Here is a 19656-nt window from a genome sequence, read left to right on the forward strand (position 1 = left end):
TTTTTTTTGATGGTGAAAGATTTTCATAAACAAAAATTATGACTTCACAGAGAATTCATTTATTTTTTTGCCATACATCTTGTGGGATCTTAATTCCCCAACCAGGGGTCGAACCTGTGCCCCCTGCAGTGAAAGCAGAGTCTTAACCACTGGGCCGCCAGGGAAATCCATCATCTCACCTCTCTTGGATGGACAGTTAGGCCACAGCGGATGGCCTGGGTGGATGTGGGACCCACGCACTCTCAGTTTGTGCCCCCCTAACTACACAGCCTTGAATAGGCTGCTGTATTCGTGTTGCAGTCCATCACACCCATCACCTTAGGAGGTGAGACTGAGGCCACAGCCATGCCAGAACCAACAAGGATCAGAGGGAGAGGGAATCCCTGGAACACAGGAGGGAGATGTGAGGGCAGGAAGTTGATATGGGATTGAGGATGATGGTTGAGCTCCTGCCCAGGGGGCGGGAGGGTTGGGCGGACAGCTCAGAGGTGAATCTCTAGCAGGTAGCGCAGGCAGCGCTGGCTCTCCTGGTAGATGAGATATTCGCTCTGGGAAAAGTTGCAGCTTCTGAAATCTGGGCAGAGCACGGGCTGGCCCTGGGGCACCACTACTCGCTGGCCATCTAGCTCCAGCTCGGTGTCCCGGGTTGGATCTGCAGGGCACAGCAAGGGCCATGGGTCACCCAAGGGCCACTGGTCCTTGGCTTTACCAGTTAGTCCTACCCTCTATGCTCTTCTGTCACAGGGAGTGCCCACTCATTCCCCCCAGCCAACCTCCAAACTGCTGCACAGGGTGGGCCTTCTGCCTGGAATCTCCTCCCCCATTTCTCTGCCTGGGAAATGCTTGTTCATCTTTGCACGCTCAGCCAATGACACCTCCTCTTTGAAGCCCTCCTGGATGCCCAGGAATGATTTGTTGAATCAGTGAGCGTATGTTGAATGACAAAGTGAAGGACTGCGGTGAAGAAGCCGGCTTCTTCTTGTCCTTCTTCACAGTCCCTTTCCTGCTCACCTTCTCCCTGAAAGCGTCCTGCTTCATCTCAGCCTCACCTCTAATGCTTAGGCCTGTCCAGCTTCCTGAGACTCACCAGGCTCTGTGTGGCCACGAGCAATCACACTGTCGAAGCCAGAGGGTGGCTGCTTCAATCTGGGCTCGTCGACGGTGATGTGGTACTCTCTGCCCAGTGCCACCTCACCCAGGAACATGTAGCCAATGTGATGGGCCCCGCAGGATATGCCAATAACTGGGGGCACAGGAAGGCTCAGGGTAGGCAGACTGGCCTCTGCCTGACTCCCTGGGCCCCTGTTGCACTGTTATCTCCTTTGGCTTTGCTGCCCGGGCCTTCTTCCATCCTTCCTCCCACCATTTCTCCAGGCTCCTTGTCCCTGCCTGCTTCTTTTCTCCTCTCTGCTCCCTGACGCCAGGCCTCTGCCACCCTCACCAAGGTTGGAAATGGCCTTTCAGTGACCATATCTGGGGCGGGGGCTCTTCTGGCCTGCTCTGCTGATTTTGCCACTGGCCTCCTTCACCCTCTATCCTGGGATCCTCTTGCAAAGATCTCCTGAGGCCACTCTCCTCTCCTTCTTAGGCTCTTCTGCCCTCCTAGTGGGCTCCCAGGCCTTGAGCAACCTTCAGCCCCATCTGTTCTTAGACGACTCCCCCAACCTTGCTCTCCTGAGTGGTGGTGGTCTCCAATAATGTGGTCAACCTGGACCAAGGAGCCAGTATAGGGAGATCACCTCAGTGAGGACACCTCTGGACAGAAACTTGGGGGGCATCAGAGACATGCTCCACCGTTTCCCACACGCTGCCCACCCCACCTCTCACATACTCGTCTCCTGGCTTCTCTCCTCCTCCTCCTCCACCTTCACTGCCCTGGACTGGGTGCCCATCAGTTGGCCTGGATGGGAACACAGCCTCCCAGCAGCCTCTGACCTTAACCACCCTCCCTGTGGCTGCAGCCAGGTTCAACTGTACTCCCCATCTTTCTCTGAATAGGTTCCTTTGATCGTCCTGGGCCCCAAGCCCCCCATCCACACCAGGCATTTTCTCTAAGCTTTGTTTCAGGCTGTGTTCAGAGATGCTGACCTGCTGCAGCCTCCCAGGCTTCGTGCCACACCCGGGCTACTTTACCTCAAAGGCTCCTCTTTCACCACCCCCCTCTCCAGGTCAGGTTGGCACCTTCATCCTATCCACATTGCCTCCCTCAGGAAGCTGTCCTGACCACCGGATGCCCCCTGAGTCCCCCAACCGCCAGGATTCCCCACTGAGCTCTCGAGTGAGTAAGCATCCAAGAGATCCACTCCTGGGCCCACCACCAACTGGACAAGCACCGGGCCCCACGCTCCTTAGTGTCCCCATGCCCACCCAGGACTTGGCTCTGAGGGACGCCTCACCACAGCCAGCCGACTTGTGGTTCTCTGAGGAGAAGCAGATGCCATTGCCGACCCGGCCTCCAGAATGTGGCATAATGCGGAGCCCACTGGTGAGGATGGCGGCCACCACGGCCACGTTGGTGCCATGCCACAGTAGCTTCCGATTGCCCAGCTTGGCATGGACCTGGAACCGATCTCCCTGGGGTGGGGGAAGGTGGGAACCAGAAGAGTCATGCCCCCCAAGCTCAGGTGCTTCTGTCTGCCATCAGAGGAGATAACCAAGGCCAAGGGCCCCCTGGCCACTCACACACTCATGCACACATGCACAAGCCCTAGGCCTGGTGGAAACCGCTCAGAGTAGCTCAGCCTACTCCCTAAGGAGCGGGTAAGCCAAGGCCTTCTCCCTCAGGGAGAAGGCAGTGGTGACGGGGGGACTCTCCCTCACCTCCCCTTCTCGGTCCACCTTCTAAACATGTTGAAGAGCAGGGGGCCTGTCGCTGTTGCTAGTCTGTTTTAAGTAGGCATGTACCACCTGCAGAGACAGCAGAAGTTGGGTGTCAAGAGCAAGCGACATGCGGACCAAGCTCCTCTTGTCCCCCAGTCCCAGGGCTCTCCTCAGGGTCTGGAGACACAGTGAAAGAAGGACCAGGCCGAGGGACCCCTCTGGGCACCTGGAGGGCAGACAGGCAGAGGAACAGTGCCCACTGCTAGCTCGGCTCCTCTGCGGGGCCCGGCCCACCTTGTACTCAGGGGTCTCTGGGCCCAGCAGCTGGAGCTGGCACTTGAGGAGCTGGTAATCTCGGTCCAGTGGGTGTGGCACTTCCTCCACTTTCTTTGTCTCCTCGGGGGCGGCCTGCAGGGTCTGGGCCAGCTCGATGTCCGCCAGGACCTAAGGTGATGGGCACTGGCAGCTTGGCTGTCCTCTTGATCCTCCCTCACCCTCCTACCTGACTAGGGCTGTGGCTGCCCCACCTGTGTATCCACCTATTCAGCTGCATCTCGTCTATCTGCCTGGCCTTCCCCTCCTCTGTCCTTTGGCCTGCTCGTCACAGTCCATCTCTCTGTCCCCCATCCCCCTGTCTGTCTGCTTTGTAACCTGCCAGCCCTCACCAGCAACATGTCCTTCTTGGCCTGCAGAAGCTCAGGGGAGTTGATGGGTGGGGGCCGGCTGCGGCCGAAGTTGTGGGGAATGATGGTGTAGAAGTGGGAGGACAGCTCCTCCAGGCTGCGCCCACTGTCTGCGGGGGCTTTCAAGGCCGCCTCCACTTCCTCCAAGGCCTCGAAACCCGGGCGATCTGCTGCTTGCTCAACTTCCCTAGTGGCATCTTCTTCACATCTGGGGGGATGGGGAGAGTGAGGAGACCGTCCCGCAGCCTTGCCACCCCCAGGCCCCTGCTACCCTGCCCGCCCCTGACTCCTCACCCAGGTTCATGAGGGCCATGGCGTTCTGGAACACGTCCTTGCTGAAGATGTTGGTGATGAGCTTCTGCGTAGCTGCGTCCAAGGAGCAGGGCCGCACCCACTGAACCACAGCCTTCACTGGGCCTCCGTCCACCTAGGGGTAGAGGATGCACATGGGCAGGAGCAGCTGGGCTGGGCACCTGCAGCCAGAGCAGGTCAAGGCTAGAGAGCGAGGCCTGTCCTGAGGGCGCTCAGCCAGGCAGTAGTGTCCCCTCCCTCGGCCCAGGCCCACCCTTCCTCCCTGGCCACTTCACCTTCTCCACGACTTCCTGGGCCTCGTCCTCTCTCTGCACCTCGGTAAGTGTATACTTGCCGGGCTGGGCCACAAAGTGGTCCCGCTCTGCCCAGCTGTTCTTGGTCTTGTCCCGAAATTTCTTCTCAAAACTCTTCTTTGCATCCTCCAGTGACTCGAAGCGGCTGAGCTTTGACTGGCCCACCTCTCCCTGTAAGCGACACAGCCACAGTGCCTGCCACAAATGCTTGCTGGCCTCTGTTGTGCTGGCCTGTGCCAAGTGCCCCTGGGCGTCAGAGACGGGGCAGGGCCACAGTCAGTGGCTGTGGCCTTTCGGCCTGCGTAAGCTGTGGGGACCCTTGGGGGCAGGAGGCATGCACTGAGCAGGGAGAGGTGGGGAAGAGGGGGCATAGGATGGCTGGGTGGCACTTACCACGCGTCCCCAGCGGGTCCAGCAGAAGAAGCAGTCAGCATCTTTCAGCAGCTGGATGATGTAGAACTTGTTGTTTCTCTCAATGTTGGTTTGGTTCAGGGTGCAGTTGTAGTCTTCATGCACCGGTGGCCAGAGCGGGTACAGGGAGGGCAGGCTGGCTCGGGCACCCCAGGGCTACCTGGCTGGACGCTGACAGGAATCAGACTGCACTGGGGCATCAGAGGAGGCCCTGTCCGGGAACCCTGCCTTAAAATGTGGGAGGGGAACGCCTGAGAAGCTCAGGGGCTTGCCCTGTGGTCTGAAGAGCAGACACTGCCTGGATCTGCCTGACCTGCCTGGATCTGATGGGCTATAGCCCTGCCTGACCTCTGGGGTCTCGGGAGAACACAGCTTTCTTGGGAGCCTGGAACCACCTGGCCAGGGCCAAGGCGGTGGGGAGCAGGTCTGAGTGTCCTTGTACCCAGGAGGGAGCAGGCATCGGGACTGGCGGGGGACTACAGCTTACCTGGGTTCCAGGGTTGCAGCTGAGTGGACATGAGGGGTCCACTCGGGCTATGCACTTCTCTGTGGGCGCGGCCTTAAGGGCCTCAGCAGTGGAACGGAAACTGTCCTCTTCTTCTGCCCCCTGTCGCCCCTTCGTCTTCTCAGGACCCTCATGCTGCACTTGCAGCTTGTGCTTTGGAACCGTGGCTGTTCTGTGGCACAGAGGAGTCCCTCAGACCTCCACAGCCTTTGTACCTGACCTGGCTGCCACAGCACCAGTTTGCCCCACTCTGAGTTTGCCTTTGGTAACCTCCTTCTGCCTCCATTCCCCCCCCCACCCGCCCCCGCCCCAGTCCCTGACCAAAACCAAATCTCTGCACACCGGACAGACCTCTTTCTCTAGTCACTGGGGCCAGGCCCGGCCTCTGTACAATCTTCCCAGTTTGGTTAAGGAAGAGGGGCTCTCCACCCTCTCTAGCTCTCCTGTGTGTACTGAGGTGGAAGGGAAAGTGAAAGGAAAATCTACCCCTTCCCACTTCTGGGCTCCTCCTTGCAGAGCACTCTCTGTTCCTCCCCCCTCTCAGCTGACTTGGACCTGGCATGGTTGCTGGGCTGTGTCACCTCAGCTATGGAGGAGAGTGGGCAGTGGTTCCTGGGGGGCAGCACTCCTGAGGCCAGCTCTGTCTCTCCAGAGCTTGGGACCCAGTAGCACAGAAACTCTTCCCATCAGACTCAAGACTTCTGGGATGCCAGTCCGGGTCCTGGACCAGTGGCACTGAACTGGCAAAAGCCAGTCACACCCACCCTGCCCTGTCCTGCCCTGTGGAAGGCTGTGGGCAGAGCCATAGAGCACTCACCTAAGAGAAGCAGGGACCTGGGAGAAGTGGTGGCCACCGGGTCAGTTCCTCCTAGGCAGTCAGTTCTAACAACCGTCTGTAAGCCTTAGGGGAGCAGGGGATGAACTGGGTGTGGATAGGATTCCAGTAATTTGGTCACCAGTCTGGTGAGTCAGAGGCTGGGCAGGCGGAGCCGGGGCAGCCTGTCCCATGAATGGGTAGACACTTGACCTGGACAGAGCCAAGGCCCAGGGGACTGACGCACCCTTAGCGGTGCACATCTCGCCTGAGACATGCAATACGTGTCCACTGGTTTGTCAAGTGACCTTGGCCGCAGGTGCAGGCATTGCCTTCCTCTCCCAAGGACTGCCTGGCTCCCTCTCCCCCAGTTACTAGGGAGTCAGACTCTCACCCTGGTCCCCGCCCCTGACGGGGAGGAGTCACGGTCCAGGGAAAGGGACCCTGCATCTCTGACGCCCCCCAGCGTCCAAAGGGCGCAAATACAGAGAAGGCGTCGGAGTCTGACCCCTCTTCAGACGTCAGTCAGCGGCGGGGCGCATGCGCCACAGTCGTTGGCCGGAAGCGCCGGGAAGAGGCTTGCTTCCTTTACTGTCTGAGCCAAGGCGCAGGAACCTATAGGAACTTTGGGAGGCGGGGCCACAGGCATTTACCCTATGGGAGCTTGGGGGCGTGGCAGAACCTATCCAAGGACCCAATAGAGCTGTGGGAGGCGGGACCTATAGGGCGGTGGGAGCCTATCCCAGCGGGGAGTCGGGTGGGACTGCCTGGGTTTAGCCGCCACGTGAGTTCTCTAGCGGCTGCTGCAACACGCACCGTGGGCAGCATGTCGGCGACACGGGCGGCTCGTAAGAGGGGAAAGCCGGCCTCAGGGGCCGGGGCTGGTGCGGAGGCCTTCAAGCGGCGGCGAAAGGTGAGCATGGCGCTTTGGCAGGCGGGGGTCTATCCTGCCTATTGGGACCACCCTAATCCCATCCGGGGGTCCCGGCCCCGGTCCCCTCGCCCCCGGGACCCGGGTTGGAGTCAGCTTCTTCCCTTTCTCCGTGCGTCAAATCCTGAAAAGTCTTTCACTTGAGCCAGGGGCCACTGCCTTTCCCAGTGGCTCTCGAGGGACCCTAAGGGACTCTTGGTCAGAGCCCGAGTGGTCGGGACCCCTGACCAAAAACGTATTATGTGATTCCCAGGGCGACTCCTCTGGGGACAAAGTCAAGTCCAAGGGTGGCGGCAAGATGAATGAGGAGATCTCGAGCGACTCGGAGAGTGAGAGGTGAGCTCTTTTTTTCCACCTAGTGGAAAGGAACCCTGGGACCCATGGTGTATGCAAGGAATCCTCAGTTGAAGGGGTGCTAGAACTGGGCCAGCACCCAGGATCTCAGGTCTTGACTCTTTCCTCCACTTTCTGACCCTGAGAACTGTCATTTCCTTCTCTGCAGGGTCTCTGTGTGGGGAGGACCCCCAGTCCCAATGGGAGACCTGCTGAACCTTCCTGGCTCGTGACAGGGAGCTGAACTCCAGGCAAGGGGAGGATACAAGAAATGCTTGTTAGTTCTTCACAATTTCAGTTACTGAAAGTGCCATGCACTCGTTTCATTTTTTTGAGAACAGAGATGAGCAGGCAGGTGAAGACAGAGTGTGTTGTGATGGGAGGCGTATCTTAGAGCTGTGTGTTGTGGGAACAGAGAAAGGGAGTTTAAATAGGGCTTGGAGAGATCAGGAGGGCTTCCTTATGGAGAGGTAGGGAATGCATTCAGGGATCAGAGAAAAGTCTAGGGGTTAAACGGGCTAAATGGAAGATGGAGAGGGTGGAAGGGCAGGTGGTACGTGCATCCAGATTGTGAAGAGCTTTGTGTACCTCATTCATTCTGCAGGTGATGGGGGTGAAACATACTGCGGAGTTCAAAGGGAGCTAGCAAGTGTCAGGCCTAACCTTGTGGAATGGAAGCTGTCACACCAGGAAATCCTGGTGCCTTCCTTAACAGTTGGCTTTAGAGGACTTTCCTGGTGGTCCAGCGGCTAAGAATCCACCTGCCAATATGGGTTCAATCTCTGGTCTGGGAAGATTCCACATGCCACAGGGCAACTAAGACTGTGTGTCACGACTACTGAGCCCACACAACCTAGAGCCTGTGCTCGTCAACAAGAGAAGCCACCACAGTGAGAAGCTCGTGCACCACAGCTAGAGAATAGTCCCCACTTGCCACAACTAGAAAAAGCCCAGGCACAGCAGCAAAGACCTAGCACAGCCAACAAATAAATAAATACAAATGTTAAATTATTTTTTTTTAAAGTTGGCTTTAGAAATTCTGCCTCTAAATGTTGAGTACATGTTGGTCTTAACCTGCTCTCAGAAGGACTTTATATACTTTTTTGTAGTCCTGAGGTTACTGCAGGTGAGTGTGTGCCAGGCCCTGTGTGAAACACTTTGAAATATTTTTAAAATGTGTTGTGAAATTTATTAGCTACAGAAGAGTTAATGAAATGTAATTGTACCATAGGCAGTAATGATGAAATGATGGACCTCTGTGCACCCACCAGAACTAGACCTGTGCAGAAACGTAGAAGACCCAACTGCCATTCCTGACTTGAGTTAATAATTTCTTTGGTTTCCTTCCTTCCTTTTTCTTGATCTCTTTTTTTTTTTTCCTTTTCTGATTCAGGTGTAATTTACATACAGTGATATTTGTTTCTTAGTGTACCTTTCTGTGAGTTGTAACAGACTCATATAAACTGCCACCGCTCTGAAGATAGAGAAGGGTTTTACCACCCTCCAAAATTTCCCCAGCTCCTTTGTAGTCAGTTCCTCTCTCTCTCTCTCCCCTGGTAACTGCTATCCCTAGAATTTTGCCTTTTCCAGAATGTTATATGAGTGGAATTATAATGGTGTGTGCTTCTCTTGATTTTCTTTAGAGTTCTGTCTCCTGTGTGAAACCCTAAACAAAGATTTATTCCTTTGAGTAAACTGAGTAGAAGTGTAGACCTTGGTTATATGAGGGAAGGGCAGCAACTCTGTCAGCTGAAGACTTGCTTGGTGCTGGGTACTAACTGGTCTCAAGAGCATGAGGCCTTGGCTTCCCTGAGAATTTCCAATGTCCCTTTCGGGGAAGCTGTGGGCAAGGTCATGGATGAGTCTTGGAAACAGTTGGGGTACCTGACAGGGACTAGATATCTGCAGGCACGTGATCAGAGGGAACAGGCAGCCCTGGGTTTTCTGCTTCTGAGTTCCCATGACCTACCTCCAGCTCCCAGGAGCAAGTCAGCGTAGGACTCATCTTAAGTGAGGGATGTGGAGGGGAAATCAAGATCTTCACAAGGTCCAGCCAGACCCAGTTAAGCTTCACTTGGAATCCCATCCTCAGGGTAGAGGATGGTGCTTCGGCAGTGAGGATGGGGCGATGATAGTCCCAATATGTCTGCCTCTTGGTTTCTCACGTCAGATCTGGGTTGGCGGCTCCCTTGTGTCTGGGGGTGGTTGTTGTTTTGAGATCTACCTTTTCTGCTTTCCATGTTGGATCTTCTGTTTCTTGTCTCCCATGCCTGGCTCAGACAGTAAAGAATCAGCCTGTAATGCAGGAGACCCAGGTTCTATCCCTGGATCGGAAAGCTCCCCTGGAGAAGGGAATGGCAGCCCACTTCGGTATTCTTCAGTATTCCCAATCCACTTCGGTATTCCCTTCAGAAGGGAATGGCAACCCACCCTTAGTATTCACGGAGAATTCTGTGAACAGAGGAGCCTGGTGGGCTACAGTCCATGAGGTTGCAAAGAGTCGAATATGACTGAGCAACTAACACTTCCACACCTTCCCCATTCTTAGGTCAGTCTTCTTGTTCAGGAAACACACCCTCCATCCTTAAAAGGAGAAGGGACCAATTCTGTGGCACCTTATACCCCTGAAAATATCTTCATTTGTCACTGATGGCTTAACTTGGCCCGCCATCCAGTGGTTAGCATTTTACTCCGAATTTTGTGTGTGCAGTTCCTTTGTGTCCTGCTCTCAGGGCTGGTGTTGAGGGATGTCTGGAGTCATTTTGATTCTTGACCCTTTGAACATGATCTGATTTTTCTTGGACCTATAGAACCTTCTCTTTCCCTCCAGAGTTGAGAGACTTCACAGTTATATCTTTGGGTTTGGGGTCTGTTTTCACCCTTATGTTGGTCCCTGGATGGGCCCTTTCAGTTTGGTAAGTCACATCTTTTTTCAGTTTTCTGTGTGTGTGGTCACTGGCCATGAGGGCTGGCAGGGATGGAGGTGGTCAAGTGGCAGGGAAGGCAGTGAGGAGGCAGAGTCCCAGTGGCCAGAGGAGTGGGCCGAACCTCCTCAAACCCAGCCCGCTCCTGCCCACAGTCTAGCTCTCAGGAGGACTGAGGAGGAGGAGGAAGAGGAGCTGGAGGAGACCGCACAGGAGAAGAAGCTGCGCTTGGCCAAGGTCTACCTGGAGCAGCTCAGGCAGCAAGGTGAGCCTGTGGGCTGGGCAGGTGAGGGGCATGGCCTGTGCCCCTGGTGGGTGACTGATGCAGGTACCTGGTGGGCAGCCGGGGCTTCAGGTTCTGGCTGCCCTATGGGAGGGTGGCCGTGAGCTCTGATGGACCTCTTCGGGTGGGCCAGGCTTCACAGGGCTTTAGACTGATCTGATAAGCAAAGCTAGAGGGTGGGCAGGAGGAGATCATCCAGCCCTCCCTGCCCCACCCCCCATGCCCCGCCACCTTTGCCCAAGGTGGCCTGAACTTCCGTGGGACACAGCCCAAGTGTTCAGGGCCTAGGACTGAGGCGGCAGGTTGGGACAGGAAGGGAAAAGTGGGGTCTTGGCCTGGGTTTACTTGGGCTCCTCTGTCCTCCACAGAGGAGGAGAAGGCTGAGGCCCGCGAATTTGAGGAGGACCAGGTGGCAGGGAGGCTGAAGGAGGATGTGGTGAGTGTGGAGGGAGGGTGGTGGCAGGGAAGGGATGGGATTGGTCTGCTTCTGGGATCTCATTCCTCTCCTCTCCACGCAGCTCGAGCAGAGGGGCAGGCTGCAGAAGTCAGTGGCAAAGGAGGTGAGTGGGCAGGGCACTTTGGTGTCAGATTGGAGGGAATCACCTGGGTCAGTGGGCAAATGGCCCAACTGGGGACTCAGGCTGTGGGGTCTTTGCTGTGAAACGTAGTGGGCACCTGGCCAGACAGGGTCAGTCCTTGCAACCTTGGGTTTGGCTTTCCTTCTTGGCAGTGTGGTGGGAAAGGGTGGCGTGTGTGTGTGTGTGTGTGTGTGTGTGTGTGTGTGTGTGTGTGTGGAGGGTGGCCTTCCTGCCCCCAGTCGCAATGACCCAGCACCTGCCTGCCTAGATCCAGGCCCCAGACCCGGCTGACATTCGAATCCTACGTGGCCACCAGCTGTCTATCACGTGTTTGGTTGTCACCCCTGATGACCTGGCCATCTTTTCTGCTGCCAAAGACTGCACCATTATTAAGTGTGAGTGAGTGCCTGGGTGGGGGTGCAGCCCCAAGGGATCATCTGGGAGGGCTGGTCTGGGGAGGAGGGAATAAGCAGGGAAGACAGAGGCCTGATGGGGAAAGCTTCTGGAGGCAGGTTTGCTCCCTGAGAGGTGTTTTCTGGGTGACGGTGGAAGTGTCTGTCCAGGAGTGGGGCTTTGTGAGCTCTCTGTCGCTGTCATCGGAGATGATGGAGGAGAGGCGGGGTGGTGATTTAACAGAAATTGATGCTGCAGGTGGGCAGTTGGACTAGAGGATGCTTGAGGCTCCGCACAGCCCTGGGATTGAGTTCCTGGTCCTCCTGCGTTCCCAGCCTTTGACCGTTGAGGGGTGGCCTCCTCCACCCACAGTAGTAACAGGAGGAGCTCGCACCATCAGCCCCAAGCACTTTCCTGTGCCTTCTCTTCCGGGCTTCCTGGCTGCCCTTTGGGATTACTGGCACCACTTGACAGATGAGGAAACTGAGGTGACTTGTCCAGGAGCTCACAGTGGCTGAGCCAGATCTTCTGACCTGAGGCCAGGACTTTTTCCATGGTCCCATGGGGCCCTTAAAGGGGACTACCAGACGCCTACCCCAGTCCTAGCAGCATCTGTCTTCCCCTTGGTGCCAGGGAGCGTGGAGAGTGGACGGAAACTTCATGTGATCCCTCGAGCCAAGAAGGGCACTGAGGGGCAACCCCCCGGCCACAGCACCCATGTCCTCTGCATGGCCATCTCTTCCGATGGCAAGTACTTGGTAAGGCTGCGTTGGCCCCGGGGGTGGGTGAGAGGTGTGGGCACACAGTGGGTGCCTCTGGCCATGGTCCTTGTCCTCATAGGCTTCAGGCGACCGCAGCAAGCTCATTCTCATTTGGGAGGCCCAGAGCTGCCAGCACCTGTACACCTTCACGGGACACCGGGACGCTGTGTCGGTAAGGAGCTGGGCCGCCTTCAGTGGACATTTCTCAAGCACCTGAGTGGGCCAGGCTTGGTGCTTGGCTCCAGGGAATGGCGTGAATGAGGCAGAGGGTCCTCATCCTCATAGAACCTGCATGTCGGTGTATAGGACAGAAACAGGGAAGCGATGGGGAAGAGCTGGGGGAGATTGAGGTGAGCTTGCCTAGGGAGGAGGCGGCCTCCAAGGAGTCTGTACCTGCTTGACAAGGGCAAGTGAGTGTGCCTCTGTCTCCACGTAGAGCCCCACAGAGCACTCTCGAGGGGGCTCCCTGGGCCTGACCTCTGTCTCGCCTGATGTAGCCCAGGTCCCCTTCTTCCCTCTTTCCATGAACTCCCAGGGGCTGGCGTTCCGCAGAGGCACCCACCAGCTCTACAGCACATCCCACGACCGCTCTGTGAAGGTGTGGAATGTGGCAGAGAACTCCTATGTGGAGACGCTGTAAGTGTGCCCGGGGAGAGGGCATGCACACGTGTGTGTTCAGGTTCATGGGTGACCTCATCGTCCATCTGTCCCCTGCTCCAGCTTCGGGCACCAGGACGCTGTGGCCGCACTGGATGCTCTGAGCAGGGAGTGCTGTGTGACCGCCGGGGGCCGGGACGGGACCGTGCGTGTGTGGAAGATCCCCGAGGAGTCCCAGCTTGTCTTCTATGGCCACCAGTAAGGCGGCCTGCCGTGCCCAGCGTGGGGGGCATCGTGGGCTGGGGGTGAGGCTGGGCCATGCCCCTCACGGCTCCTTTCTCAGGGGCTCCATCGACAGCATCCAGCTCATCAACGAGGAGCACATGGTGTCGGGTGCAGACGACGGGTAAGAGCTGCCCCTCCCCCCGCCCCAGGCTTGCTGCATAGAAAATCCCCCTGGTCGGGAGCTGGAGTAGCCGCTTTCCATAGGTGGGGACACTGAGGCAGAGAGCGCAGGTCACCCTGTCTGCTTCACGTGGCTGGTGTGCACTTGGTCCCTTCCTGCCATGTGGCCCTCTGCCCTGCCCCTGACCGCCCACTCACCCTACTCCCTGTCCACAGTTCCGTGGCCCTGTGGGGCCTCTCCAAGAAGCGGCCACTTGCCCTGCAGCGTGAGGCCCATGGGCTGCGGGGGGAGCCGGGCTTGGAGCAGCCCTTCTGGGTGTCGTCAGTCGCAGCCCTGCTCAACACAGACCTTGTGGCCACAGGTGGGTCCCCTGTGTGGCAGAGAGGAGGTTATCCCAGGGTAGGCTGCTGAGGGGGTTGCTCACTGTCTCCCTGTCTCCCAGGCTCCCACAACAATTCTGTGCGGCTCTGGCAATGTGGAGAGGGCTTCCGGCAGCTTGACCTTCTCTATGACATCCCCCTGGTGAGTGGGGCTTGAATACCAGCCTGTCTTTACCACTCTCCCAAAGCCCCTTACCAGTCTTTTCCTGCCAGAAGGGTGGTTCCTCAGGGCAGGGCCAGCTGTGACTTCCCTTGGTAGCCCCAGCTCCTACAGGGCCTGCAGAAACTCTCCCTTCTTCCTCTCCCTTCTCCTCCTCCACTCCCCTCCCAAAGGAGTCCCAGGCTCTGTCCTGGGTACTGGGGTACAAGGCAGGGAAGTGTGCACAGAGCACAGAGGGCCTGACCCTGTGATGGGTTCTGCATGACTGGTGCCGGGCTGAATGCCAGGCTAGCATGTGGACTTGGAACAGCCTAGGGCAGAGTGGCAGTTCAGGGCTCGGTCATGGAGTCTCCTGAGCCAGGATCCAGGCCATACTTGGTGCACACTGTCTCCCTAATCCCCACAAACTGAGATTGTTTGATCCCCTGAGATCTACTTTCCCCATCTCACAGATGTGGAGGCTGAGGCCCAGGCGGCAGAGGGCAGAGCAGGGTAGACCTTTAACTGTGATGCTGGGGCTGTGGTGGAGGGTCTCTTCTCACATCTCACTACATTGTCCTTCCCTCTTCTCAGGTGGGCTTTGTCAATAGCCTCAAGTTTTCCAGTGCTGGGGACTTCCTGGTGGCTGGGGTGGGGCAGGAGCACAGGTATGAGGCATGCCTCGGGGGGCGAGGGTGGGGCAGGTGGCACTGGCTGGGTGGGAACAGAGGTGGATGCTGCGGGGGGCTGGGCCTGGCCTCAGCGGCATCTCTCCCTCCTGCAGGCTTGGCCGGTGGTGGCGGATCAAAGAGGCCCGGAACTCTGTCTGCATCATCCCTCTCCGCAGGGCCCCCAGGCCCCCGGCTGCTGGCTCCTGACACTCACATCCCCTTTATTTAAGTTCTCCCCAGGTCATCCCCTGCTTTCTTTGTATTAAAAGTCTCCTCTTTTGGGTCTTGTCTTCTCCAGCTTCTTGGGTAGGGAGGGCAGAGATGGCTTAGTAAAGGCCTAGGGGCTTTAGCCTTTCCAGGGAATTTGGGGATGGGACCCTCAGCTGGCTTCTGGCTCCTGGACCCTAAGTGTCCTCTGTGACCTCATTAGGCCAGCTTCCCACCCCCCTGCTCTGGGCTCATTGGGGTCGGAAGCTGCTGACCCCTCAGCTAAGAAGCTGTGGCTGTCCAGTGTGTGTAAAGGCCTGGCTGTGGGGTCTGAGGACTGAAAGGAAGACCGTCAGGGGGCTTCCCTGGTGGCTCAGTGGTAAAGAATCCGCCTACCAATTGCAAGAGACGTGTTTGGTCCCCAGTCCGGGAAGATCCCACGTGCTGCAGAGCAGCTGAGCCTGTGCGTGTGTGCGTAGTCATTGCAGTTGTGTCCGACTCTCTGCGACTGTGTGGATCGTTGCAGTTGTGTCCAACTCTCTGCGACTGTGTGGATCATGGCCTGCCAGGCCCCTCTGTCCGTAGGATTCTCCAGGCAAGAATACTGGAGTGGGTTGCCATTTCCTTCTCCAGCCTATGCACCACAACTATTGAGCCTGTGCTCTGGAGTCTAGGAACCGCAACTACTAAAGCCTGCTCACCCAAGAACCCGTGTTCCACAAGAGAAGCCAATGCAGTGAAGAGCCTGAGCACCGCAACTAGAGAGTAGTCCCTGCTTGGTGCAACTAGAGAAAAGCCCACACAGTAATGAAGACGCAGCACGGCCGAAAATAAATAAATAAAAATGAAACTGTTGTCCCAACAGACCATCCTGGATGTATTCTTACAAGTCAGGCTGATCTGCCCCACCCAGGCCAGGTCAGGAAGCTTTAGGAGCCAGACTGCCCTTGGGGTGGGGGTCGGGGTGGAGGTGGGACCCTGCATTGCTCACTGCTTGGGGACAAGGGTCAGAGGTGGGAATAGCTCTGCCCTTGGTCCAAATGACAGCCAGGCTGCATGATTCCTGTGAGCAATGCCCCTGCCAGGTAAACATGTCAAAGGAATGTTCATTCTCCTGATTTCACTGGATAATTCAGCTCCTGCTATGGGGTGGAGTAAAGAGGTGGAGAGGCTTTACTGGAGAGCTAGCAGTGCAGTGAAGCCACCTCTCCTCTGGAAACTCAGTGGAAAATGGGAATGTTAAGGATTCTGCCCATACCTTTCCTCTAATGCCTTGAGTCCAACAGCTGAGCCTGTGGTTCTCAAGCGGCAGTGGCTTCCCCCCGGTCTCCCCAGGCCTCCCCGTTGGACAGAGCTGCTCCTTTCATTGTCTTGGGGCCTGTAGGGTCAGGTTCAGACCGAATCCCTGAAAATCTTGTTATGGATCAGAGGATGTTACTAGAATTCACTCCCTATGTCTCCGCCTTAAATTGAGCTTAATGATGGGATGCACATACCTCCTGAACAATATTGCAAGTAATATGGAGATGCCCCTTAATCCACAAACCCCTTTTCCATTAGCACATTCCCAGGGAGAACGAAAATAAATGCCCTTGGAATTGAAACTGAAAATAATCCCTCCTATGGCCTCTATTCTTGGCCTTGGTCAGCTGAGACTCTGTAGTTGGGCTCTTCCTCCCTTTCTCCCTTGCTCACTTCCAGGCAATGGGAAGCCACGAGAGGGTTGAAAGCAAAAACGTAAAATGAGCTGGTTCACAGTAAAGAGAAAACAACTCGCTGCTGTGTGGAGAATTAATTAGTAGAGGTTTGGGGGAAAGAAGGGTGGCCACTTAGGAAGCTATAGTAATAGCAGGTAAGAGGTGATGGAGGTGTGAGAGGGCCCAGTGGCAGAACGGGGAGACAGAGCTGTGTTTGGAGAAGTCAACAGATACTTGTTGATTGTGCAATGAGATGAACGTGGCAACATAGTAGTCAGTGGTGACATTTATGAAGATGAGGAAGACCGAGTGGGGAAAGCAGGATCGTGAGGAGGAGGATCAAGACTTCAGTCTGCAGTGTCCAGTAAGTTGCAGGGAAGCTGAGGAGGCAATGAGCTCACTGCTCTGTTTTATAACAAATACAAAGCTCTGTGACTCAGGGGTGCTGCAACATGCCTCCCACCACCCACTCCAATGGGCTCAAGCGCTCTCCTGTCTTCTTCCACCCATGATGGACTCAAGGCCACAGGTGAGGGTGAGGTGAGCCACTGTAGAAACTCTTAGCTCTGTTTGTAGCTCTGAACCAGGCAAAAGACACCAGGTGGGGCCCTTCCTGGCTCTGCCTATTTCTGTCCTCTGCAGACCCACCTGGTCATCATGAGGCCCTGGGACTTCCTCAGATCACAGCCCCAGGGTCACTGAGGTGTGCGTTTCTCATTCCTAAAACACAGGTGTGCAGTTTGACAGAAGGGTGGGGAGGGGCTGAAAGAACAGCAGGTGGGGCTTAAAACATATCAAATTGATGCAGAGCCCACTAACCACTTCACAGGTTCCATCAGGAAGCCTGCCCATGTCACTGAGGATGCCTCACCTCCGGATCCCCCAGTTGGCCTACAGGCACCCCCAGTCTACCCAAAAAAATACAGGAATAAGGAAATCGTGCATGTCTCTGTGAATATACTAAACAACCATCGAATACAGACTTCCCTGGTGATCCAGTGGTTAAGAATCTGCCTTTCAGTCTTTTCTCCATCATCCTATCTTATGTTCAGTTGAATTTGCTCCTTGCTGTCTTCTCACAGGACTTGCAGGATCAAGTGATTCCTGGCCAGGAAACAAAAACGGAATCATCCTATTCCCTAGTGGATTCGAATGAAAACTGGTAATAAAATCAGGCAAAGCTCCCAAGAGACGACGCTGGAGAAGATCCAAGCTGGGGATATAAGGAGTCTCACATATGAAGTGGCCAACATTTATGCTGTGTCAAGATCACGTGCATCTTAAGGGCATCACGGCAATGAGAACATCACCACTGTCTGAACAGCTCACGAGTATTTTATGGGAGCAATGGAATGTTTGGCTGTGGGTGTTTCCTCACTAGGGATCTCTTTGCTCAGTAATAAGTATGTGAAACATTAAAGACAAAAAGAAGCATTCACCTTCCAATGCAGGGGATGAGGGTCTGATCCCTGGTCAGGGAACAAAGATCCCACATGTGGTGGGGCAATAAGCCCACACACAACTACTGAGCTGGTGAGCCACAACTAGAGAGAAGCCCCGATGCCACACCAAAGTTCCCGTGTGCCAAAAAGACTCGACACAGACAAAACATTAAAAAAAAAAAACCACTGAACCATGTACTTTAAGGGGATGAATTGTATAGCATCTGCATTATTATACATTCTAACAAAGCTGTTAACAAAAAACAATTAAAAGCACACCTGAAATGGAAAGATTCAAGGGTTATAGTATACAGAGATCAACTGTATGAGCAGTTGTGAGATGCTTGATACCGAATTGCAAAGTTGAAGAAGATAAATTATCTAATTTCAAGACTTATTGTCTTGAAAAACTATAAAGTTACAGTAGTCAGAACAGGTAAGAATGTAAGAAGAGACAAACAGATCAATGATACAGAATAAAGAAGCCAGAAATAGACTCATATTTACACAGTCTATTGATTTTTTTATGTACCAAGCTAAGTCAATGCAGAAAGGAAATGTATTTTTCAATGGAACAGAAAACTTGACCCCTATCTAACATCATAGCCAAAAATAAATTAATTCAAGATGTATCATAGACCTAAACAAAAACTAAAGCAAAGCTGATACAAAGCTTCTAGAAGAAAACCCATGAGAAATATTTTGTGACCCTGGAGTTGACAAAGATTTCTTAGGGCAGAGAAAGCACTCAGTATAAAATATTGATAGAACTGGACTTCATCCAAATTAAAACCATCTGTTCATCAAAAGACAGCACTTAAAAAGTCACAGATGGGGGAAAAGAACATCTACAGTACATGTATCTGACAAAGGACTCATATCCAGAGTATAAGAGCTTCTATGACTCAGTGATGAAGACAAACAGCCCAATAAAAGTGGGATAAATGCTTAAACCAATACTTCATAAAAGATAGACGAATGGTCACTGAACACGTGCTCCTCATAGCTGGATCCGTGAGCATCTGAGCAGTGAGGGGAGGAATTAAAGTCCCTGCACTCCCAGGACACAGGCACGATTGCACAGATGGAGCCCCGGTAAACGAGGGGGCTGAGTCCCAGCGGGGAGGGAGACTCAAGCAGGAGAGGCCAGGGCAGGGGTGTTGGTGAATGTGGTGACCCTAGGGGCAGGGAGGATACGGGTGCTTTGAATGCCACCAGGATGGACTCAGACTCAATCCAGTGGGCAGGGAGGAGCTGCCCCAGGGGCCGAGAAGCGGAGGGGCACACTATTCAAGCAAGGGGCCTGGGGCGAGCGTGAGGGAGGTGAGCGTCCTTCTCCAGCCCCCATCTTCTCTATCATTCTTCTCCACCTCTACCAGAAGTCCTAAGGAGACCTCTTCAGGGAAGAGCGGAAAGAAGAGAAGAAAGGAGGGGGTCTGTGAGGGTGTCAGTGGGATCAACCCCCTGAATAGGCTCCCAGCCCCAGAGCCTGAGGGGGAAGGAAAGAAGGTCTGCTGGTTCTGGGGGCCTCACAGAGTTCTGCCGTATTGTATGAATGGGTCAGCAACTCAACTCTTCTCTCCTAAGGTAATCATTGGTAGCTGTTTGGTGTATATACCTTACTCCCTCTTTATCTGCATTTATAGCATATATGTATAATTATACATTTTGATGGGTTTTTTTTACCATCCCATACAATGATGGTTTTATATCTCATCTAATGGGATCATAATGATGTTCAGCTTTTTTCACTTACAAATACATCTTGGATACACTTTCTCATCAGTACATGTATATAAAATTATTCTTCAACAGTTATGCTATAGGCTATAGTATAAACGGACTATAAACCATTAGATCCATGCCCAATTTTACCACCTGGGGATGTCACCAATGACTATCTTTATACACCTTTATATCGATGGGCCACTCTTTCCAGTGTCTTGCTTTTGGCCATTTCCAGCAGAAGAGAATGGACAGCACTGTTGCCTCTTCCTTGGATGGGGCTTAACTCTTGGGAGCCATCCTGGTGCTTGAGTCACAACTGGCCTTATGACATCACAGGTCTGCCACCCT

At 54.7% G+C, this 19656-nt stretch overlaps 2 protein-coding genes and 1 pseudogene across 2 annotated transcripts; 2 read left to right on the forward strand and 1 right to left on the reverse strand.

The window, feature by feature from the left end:
* Positions 1-36: 36 nt before the first annotated feature.
* PARP3 (poly(ADP-ribose) polymerase family member 3) lies at positions 37-6666 on the reverse strand. Its single transcript, XM_010817872.3, is given in 12 exon segments — positions 37-652; positions 1088-1243; positions 2397-2574; positions 2821-2907; positions 3115-3264; positions 3486-3664; positions 3667-3711; positions 3798-3930; positions 4091-4279; positions 4502-4675; positions 5007-5196; positions 6623-6666. Coding segments are annotated over 12 exon segments (1695 nt in total). The 3' UTR covers positions 37-482.
* RRP9 (ribosomal RNA processing 9, U3 small nucleolar RNA binding protein) lies at positions 6622-14518 on the forward strand. The gene is given in 15 exon segments (NM_001102273.1): positions 6622-6751; positions 7023-7105; positions 10182-10291; positions 10678-10745; positions 10828-10869; positions 11156-11282; positions 11914-12038; positions 12121-12213; positions 12577-12677; positions 12762-12896; positions 12982-13044; positions 13260-13405; positions 13487-13566; positions 14158-14231; positions 14348-14518. Coding segments are annotated over 15 exon segments (1428 nt in total). The 5' UTR covers positions 6622-6664; the 3' UTR covers positions 14442-14518.
* Positions 14519-16433: 1915 nt separating this feature from the next.
* On the forward strand, positions 16434-19533 carry LOC107131686 (large ribosomal subunit protein eL39-like; annotated as a pseudogene).
* The last annotated feature ends 123 nt before the right edge of the window (positions 19534-19656 follow it).

Source organism: Bos taurus, chromosome 22 (assembly GCF_002263795.3).
Source record: "Bos taurus isolate L1 Dominette 01449 registration number 42190680 breed Hereford chromosome 22, ARS-UCD2.0, whole genome shotgun sequence".
Taxonomy (NCBI): Eukaryota; Metazoa; Chordata; class Mammalia; order Artiodactyla; family Bovidae; genus Bos; species Bos taurus.